At 37.5% G+C, this 8,418-nt stretch overlaps 1 protein-coding gene across 1 annotated transcript; it reads left to right on the forward strand.

The window, feature by feature from the left end:
• The first annotated feature begins 510 nt into the window (after positions 1–510).
• Positions 511–1,459, forward strand: LOC109396483 (olfactory receptor 56A1). Its single transcript, XM_019668343.1, has one exon. It carries the CDS (start codon positions 515–517, stop codon positions 1,457–1,459), a length of 945 nt encoding a protein of 314 aa, XP_019523888.1. The 5' UTR covers positions 511–514.
• The last annotated feature ends 6,959 nt before the right edge of the window (positions 1,460–8,418 follow it).

Here is an 8,418-nt window from a genome sequence, read left to right on the forward strand (position 1 = left end):
AAAAAGTGAGGAAAAACTAATTTTTACCACTATCTAACAAATTATGTCAGCAATACGTACTAAAAAGACCTGCAGTTAAATGTGATTTAATGACATCTTTATTAATTCTGGGTTATTCTGTAAACTAATGAGCATTTCTGGCCTATGGGATCTATAATTAGTCAATTTGCTTTGTCAGAATCACATAGAAAAATGTTGTAGCTTTACAGTTATTTTAATGAAGTAATTCTTTTCATTATTTTCCTTCTGAACCTTGTGGCTAGTCTATTATTTATATTTTTCCTAATTATCTTTAGAAATATTTTGCCAAGCCCTCCCCCTAGTCATATTTATCTTCACTGAACTTGGCTTTTATTTGGGATTGCTGTTCTATATCTCATCATTTTTCTATTTTTTGATAACTTCAATATTTTGATAACTTTCTATATTTTGATAACTTCATTTTCTATTGACCTAGTTCATGTCTTACCATACAGAAACCCAGGTGAAATGTCCTCATGTTAGGATTTATCTCATGACATCTCCCAGCAACTACTCCACTGCTCCAGTTTCTGAATTCCTCCTCATCTGCTTCCCTAACTACCAGAGTTGGCAGCACTGGCTGTCCCTGCCCCTCAGCCTCCTCTTCCTCTTGGCCATGGGGGCCAATGGTATTCTTCTGATCACCATCTGGCTAGAGGCCTCTCTGCACGAGCCCGTGTACTACCTGCTCAGCCTCCTCTCTCTGCTGGACATTGTGCTCTGCCTCACCGTCATCCCCAAGGTCCTGGCCATCTTCTGGTTTGACCTCAGGTCCATCAGCTTCTCGGCCTGCTTCCTTCAAATGTTTATCATGAACAGTTTCCTCCCCATGGAGTCCTGCACATTCATGGTCATGGCCTATGACCGTTATGTGGCCATCTGCCACCCACTGCGATATCCATCCATCATTACTAACCAATTTGTGGCCAAAGCTAGTGTTTTCATCGTCATACGAAATGCCCTTATCACTGTACCCATTCCTATTCTCTCTGCCCGGCTTCATTATTGTGGAAAACATGTCATTGAGAACTGCATTTGTGCCAACCTGTCCGTGTCCAGGCTCTCCTGTGACAATTTCACCCTCAACAGAATCTACCAGTTTGTGGCTGGTTGGACCTTACTGGGCTCAGATTTCACCCTCATCTTCCTCTCCTACACCTTCATCCTAAGGACTGTGCTTAAATTCAAGGCAGAAGGGGCTACAGTCAAAGCCCTGAGCACGTGTGGCTCCCACTTCATCCTTATCCTCTTCTTCAGCACCATCCTGCTGGTTGTGGTGTTGACAAATGTGTCCAGGAAGAGAGTCCCCATGGACGTCCTGATCTTGCTCAATGTCCTTCATCACCTCATACCTCCTGCTTTGAACCCTATTGTATATGGGTTTCGGACCAAAGAGTTAAAGCAGGGGTTTCAGAAGTTGCTACAGAGGAAGATTTAAATACCCAGAAGGAACTCTCTATAGAAATGCCTATTACTATTCCCTCTGTTTCTATTTTAGGATTTGAGATTTCACACAGTATAATAATGTTTGGATAGTGAATATTTTCTACCTACTCTCTGTCCCCCCCATATCAGAAGTTACTGTGGATCTCTTAGTATCTGATCAAAGTTCATTTACATAGTTCAGGTAACTAACATTCTTAGTTATTACACTTAATTTTGCATCTAGATATTAATAAATTTAAATCATATCACCTTTATAACAATTCTGCAGGGTAAGAATTATTATTCTACTTTATATATAAGGAAACAAAAGTTTATGGAGACATGTTGACAAAGGTTCCACCTGGTGAGTGGTCGGCATCAGATCAAGTGCAGGCCTATCTGACTGCAGAGAGTTTCTGAGACATGACACTCCTTCCTCAGGTACAATTGAAGCTCTAGCTTTGCTCTTCAGGCATGACGTCTGTGTCATTTTTGTGAACCTGTTTCTGTCAATAGGTATCTTCTCTCTAGAGCCTCCCCCTTCAGAGTAAGGAAGAACTAAGCAGAGGCACAGAATTTAGACAGATCACCATCTTTTTCCAATCATGACTGTTCAAGCTTCCATTACAAAGGATAATATTCATACGAGTACCAATCTATGCCCAGCAGAAGCCACACACATTCACACTTTTTCGAGAAAGATGAGGACACTGAGGACCCAAGTGGAGGTGGAGGTGGGGAATGAGAAGACCAGTAACGTGGGACATGATAAAGCTGACTGTGGCGGTATAGGGGACATTCTGTGTACTAAAAATCATGTTCCATACAGTCTGGAGTTGCACTTAAGAGCCTCAAGTGAGGGGATGATAAGTATGGAATATGGTAAAACTTTTGGATGTTATTACCTGATGAATATGGGTGAGAAAACATAATACAGTAATACTGTGGTTTGCGAGCATAATTCATTTTGGAAACAAACTCTTCATAATGTAAGACATTGCTCATTTACCACATTAAAATGTATTAGAAATGTTTGCTCATCTTGCAGAACACTTGCAAATCACATTACTCACAATCCAAGGTTTTACTGTATAGTATTATAATTTATAGGCAGTGATGTCATTATTTACATGGGTATGTTGAAAAAAGAATGTCCAAACCTATAAAAAAAATTTTATGAGTTTATTTCAGCCAAAATTTTGAGGACATGCCCAGAAGCAAGAGGTCAAAGGATTAAGAAAATGCTCTGGAGAATGGCAGTTTGCAGTTTATTTTATGCATTTAGAGAATCAAAGGAGAGAACATAAGGGAGATACAGGAAATCCATTGGTGGTAGATTAAGGAGGCTGTAGAAAGCAAAGGATTGGAGAGAAATCTCTAGGGTTGGATAAAAAGTAAAATGGAGACACACATATTCTTTGACATTGGTGGGTACAGGATAGTGAACATTTAACATTTACAGTTCATAGAGGTGGTATGTGGGCAACAAGAAAAGAGCGAGAAGTTTCAGAGTTATCGTGCTCCACTGGGTGATTTACCAGATGATTATGTCTCCCAGGGGTTTGGAAAAGATTACTCTAACATTTCAAAGGCGTGTTATTCTATATACAAGAACAATGGACAGAACTCACTTAAGGTAAAGACTGACCTTTGCTATGGAAGCTATAGGCCTGGGATGTGACTACCCACCATGACCTGCCCAGTTAGGAATTTGTGATCAGACCATCCTGTACGGTTACTTTTTGTCATTGTGCTTGTCAGGCTTGCCATGAGGCCCCCTAAGTTTGTCAAGTTTATTACATAGCCCCTTTTAGTAGGGAATATAGGGCTCAGGCTCATTTAATAACTTAACCCAAAGGTTAGACACAAGTTTTATTTGCAGCATGCAAATAAAAAAAGCAAGGACCACTCTATTAGGAGGTCCTTAGGCTCTGGTTCTGGTGAGTAGATTCTAAAATTCTTAAATGCATTTGAAATGTAATCCCTGTCACAACAAATATGATCTTGTTTTTGAAATGTCTCTTGACTGGTAAATTGTAAGTATTAGATGAAAATGTATATATTTTTATGCATTACAGCATAATAAAAACTTGGTGAAAAGTGGAGAGCTGGGGAGCTGCTTAATTTCTTTAACTGTAAAGGGCACAAAAAAGTGATTAGAAAATATTTTAAAGAAGTTTCTTTAAAAAATGAGTGGAACTTGATTATCATTTGGATATGTGAGCGGGAGAGAAAGATGACTACATTTTCGTGCTGACACTTCTGTAGGTTTTGTCATCTCCAGTGTTTGATTATTTGAGAAATTTTGGCATAAATTCTCTTCTTATGGATGAAGACAGAGATTGGGGTGCCCAGAACCAAACGTAATTAACCTGGAGGCCTGGTCATACAGCTGTCCTTGCTCAACCCTGTGCAAAAAATTTATAGTTACATGGTCTTCCCTGAGACACTCATATTAATTCTGAGTATACATCCTAATGTCTCCACACACAGGGAAGAAAATTTTGATAGACTCTTCACTTAAAAATAAACCTAAGTACCATTCTTAACCTTGAAGGTCCTAAACTAGTCATATCTCACTTGATTTCCCATTTCTGTACACCAGTGCCCTTTCTCCAGTCCTAAAATCTATTTTCTTCAAATTTCTTAGATATATTTTGGAGTCCCCCAATCACCCTGACTTCAGGTCCCCCTGCAGGTATATTCCCTTTTGTTATGATGTATAGTCAGTCCTCCTAAGATACTAAGGCTTCAGCTGTAACACAAAATCTCTCCTGACTGTGGGGAGCGTAGGGGGCTTATGCAGTCACAAATCCAACCCTGAGCCCAAGGAGGAGTCAGAAGTTATATGGTGCTTTCATCTGCTTGTCCAGCATGATTTTCCATTACTGAGGAGGACTTCAGATTGTCAATATGGAGCAATAGGACTAGATTTATCCCCTCACTTGAAACAACAACAATAACAAAAACTAGACAAAGTATGTGAAACAATGGTTCTGAAGACATTGGACATCAGGCAATGAGGCAATGGAGGATGATCCCTGAGAAAAAAAAAGAAACAAATGAGGTGAGTCCTGTTTAGTGGAGAAAGATCGGTGCAGCTTACTAGAGAGACATTCCAGGCCATGTCAAAGGGAGGGCAAACCTGGGTGTGCCTGACAGTCTTCCTGTGTTGAGGAGATGGATTTGGGGATCAGGGGAGGCCAAAGCAGCTCGAATTCAGAGGGTAGAGTACTGAATAAGATAGAACAGCATAAAGAGAGTTTCAAAAATCTACAGAAGGGCCTCCTTTAGTATTCAGCATAGTGCTGATTGGTGCAGGCAAGTATGACTCTATCCAATAATATTTGAGGAAACAAAAACAAGAACCCTCATAATCACATAAGGAGCCCCGGAATGGCCTCTCAGAGTTGCCTAAATTGGGGCATGTGGCCCAGGCCTTTGATCTCTCTCATTAACTAGTCATTAGATTGGAGCTGCCGCAGGGAGTGAGTGCAACCTCGGAGAAGGCAGCCTCCTTGTGCTGAGGGCTCTGCACCAAGGGGAAAACAGTCGACTGCCCTTATTATTGTAACTGCTCAATCTGAAAGAGGAAGTCCTGACCAACACACTAAGTCATGGAAGAAAGAAGAGTTTTAAGGATCAGAATAAAAATAGTTCAATCATCATTATTTTCATATGATATAATCATTAAAAATAATAAACAGATTTTTAGAATTATATGTTCGGTAAGATGTTCACATATAAGATGAACTTAAAAAGTCAATAGTTTTCTTTATACCAGCAAAAATCATCTAAAAGTTTTAGAAATTAACATACCATTTACAGTAGGAAAAAAACTTAATGTGTAGAAATTGGCATCATTACAAGCAACAAGACCTTTAAAGATACTATTTTAAAATTATGCTTAAAGTGCTTAAGTGAAGATCTGGTTAAATGCAGAGATAAACCATGCACATGGAAAGGACACATGAACATTTTAAAGATGTCAGTTCTCCTCAACTGAATTGATGAATTCAATGTAATTTCAAGAAACAATCCAGCAAGATTTTCAGAGGAATGTTTGTTACAGTGATTCTAAAATTTATATGGAAGGTGAAAGTTTCACCAAATGGAAGAGAGATTTTAAAAAGATTCAAATCACACCTTACCAAGAAATAAAACATACTACAAACTCATAGTATATAAAATGGTTGTGCCTAGTGTAAAGGCTTGGGACACAATAAAGAGTTTTAACAGACAAATGTATATAAGTTAAATTGATATGGGATAATATCATTTAAATATATATATGCACATACATATATAATCTTCATATACGTATAGAAAAACATAGATGAAAAATTCACAACAGACTGTTTATACCCAATATTTCTGATGGGTAATATTTTGCTGAACTTTAAATGACAAACTATATCATATATGAGTAATTTGAATGTTAGCATGTTGATGTATTATTATGTAATTAGAGGAAAAATTAAAAACTACTATTGATTGGGCTGCATGGTTCAGAATGAGAATTCAAAGGATGAGTATTGAGCTGGTGAGGAAAACATACCAGTGTTTATGAGTAGAAGATAAATATAAGAAGTCAGTGAATTCAGGGACACATTTAAAGGTCGTCAGTTAGAATCTCACAGAGAAACAAAAAATAAGGATGGGGGGAGTGAGAACTACAGAGTAGTCCTTTCACGTTGTATTGGCTTGATTGTAGCATCCCTTTTGAAATTTCAGTTTTGGCCATCAGTCTGTTCCAGGGCTATCTTTGCACAGCACTATTTCTTTCCAAGTGCGTTACTCCCAGCACAAATGAATAGAGCTGTGTTACTAAGTTCCCAGCAGAAAAGGTTCCCTGCCTTGCTAGCTCACTGAGTTGTTATCTCTTTGCTCTCCTCATTGTATCTATTACGGATGGGCCCAATTCTCCTGTGCAAAATAAAGGGACAGGAAGCTCCATCCAAGCAGCGGACGGTACAATTACACCAATCCCAAACAAGTTTATAAAAGGGCACCAGGAGAATAAGTTTCTGTCCATTTTCTGATGTCAAGTAGCTTCCAGACAATGATGTCTGCAGGTGATCAGATGAGACAATGAGGAAATTAAATAAGTTATTTATTACCTAACTAAATTATTTGTCTAAAATCAAAGGGAGATACTACAGGATAAAAATTTGTATCTCAAATCATTTCTCTGTTGAACATATTTTTTTGCCTGAAGTCTAAACCTCAACCAGATTCCTCTCAGATTTACTGTTGATTTAAGTAATTATACTATACGTGTCTCCTCCTATAATTATTAAATACTTCATTTATATGTATTTATTTTTTATTAGAATGTCATTTGCATGCCATGGGAGCCCCATTGCTGGGAAAACTGGAAATGGTTACATTTCCAGCTTGTACTCAAAACTTAACCTGTCTTATTTAAACTCGTAATTTTTTACTTATTTTTATGGTTGATCCATCTCTAAAGTTTAGATTTGAAACAGCCAACTTTCTGAGTAACTTTGGGCTCAAATTTTCAACTACCTTTAGTACAGTCAGAATTGTTGGGCATCAAGACTACCAAGCCATCGACAGAATCCCCTCCATAATATTATTCATCTCTCTAGTCCTGACTTTATTCCTTGTCTAGCTTAGATTCTATCACACATCATTTAATTATCTCTTAGAAATAATTTTACCTCTTTTGTTCTCTCCCTCCAATGTATTGTAGTTGCTCGAAAAACATCCAAACTCTGTTTAAATCTAAATACCTGTCTCCTTTGTGAAAGACTGAAACTTGCTAGAAAATAAATTCCATGCATAAATGTATTGATTTCACATTAAATTTATTATCACAAACTTCAAATGTGAACTCAACAATACCCAGAAATCTTACTGTGTGATGGCATTATGGTAAGTAGGCCCATATACACCAAGTTGTCCAAGATAGAATCCTAAAAATCATATTTGATTTGTACATTGAATACCTCATTTTTAATTCATCAGTGTTATCTACTTGAGTGTTCTTCCAAAATTTGTCCACTCCAATTCATTTCCTCTGCCACCAGTCTGGTTCAGTCCACCACCATCTCTTGCCTGGATCAGAAGTCTTCTGACTGGCTCCTCTCCTTCTACTTTTATTTTCTCTTTATTCATACCTCTCCTCATTAAAGCCTTTTTGATCCACCTTATTTAAAGTAATGATCCCATAGTAAAGTTCTATGCTAGCACACGACAGGATTCTGTATATTTTCTTTTATATAATTACCAAAACTGCATTTATTCTATATTTTTATCTCCATGATCAAAACAATAAAATTTGAAAACATTTAATTAAAATAGGTAAGATATGTATGGTTCAAAATTTTAGAAGTTAAAAAAGGCATTCAGTAGAAGTAATCATTCTCTCTATCAGTATTACTTCTGGTTGCATATAATAAAAAATCCAAATAATGATGGCTTAAACAAATTAGAAATATTTTCCCTTTCATATAAAAGAGTTTCAGAGGTGGACATCTAAAGCTAAAAGTGGAGCTTCACCAGTTTCTCTCTTTCTGCTTTATTATACTTAGAATCTAACTTTCATCCTCAAAGTTGCTGACAGTTTAAGGTGGTTGCTAGAAATTCTGGCATCAATCCCATGCCTGTTTCATGAGGAGGGAGTGAGGGCGAATGAGCATCATTTCTCAGCTCAGTTATTCACATTAAATACTCTTGGAAACGCCACCAAATGACATCGACTAACAGTTGAAATCTGGGAGGTACGGTATTTTGGCCCTGTATGTGGGTACCCAGATAAAATCATGGTTTTGTTATTAAGGAAGAATGGGGAGCATTGGGTAAACGACTAGCAATCTCTAACATACCGTCCTATTCTTGTCTGCCAAGTACACATTTGTCTTTCTCAGAAGCAACCACTCTTACAGATTTCTTGCACATCCTTCCAGAGGTAATTTAATGATTGTATAATATATATATATATATATA

This window comes from Hipposideros armiger, unplaced genomic scaffold (assembly GCF_001890085.2).
Source record: "Hipposideros armiger isolate ML-2016 unplaced genomic scaffold, ASM189008v1 scaffold_525, whole genome shotgun sequence".
NCBI classification, from domain to species: domain Eukaryota; kingdom Metazoa; phylum Chordata; class Mammalia; order Chiroptera; family Hipposideridae; genus Hipposideros; species Hipposideros armiger.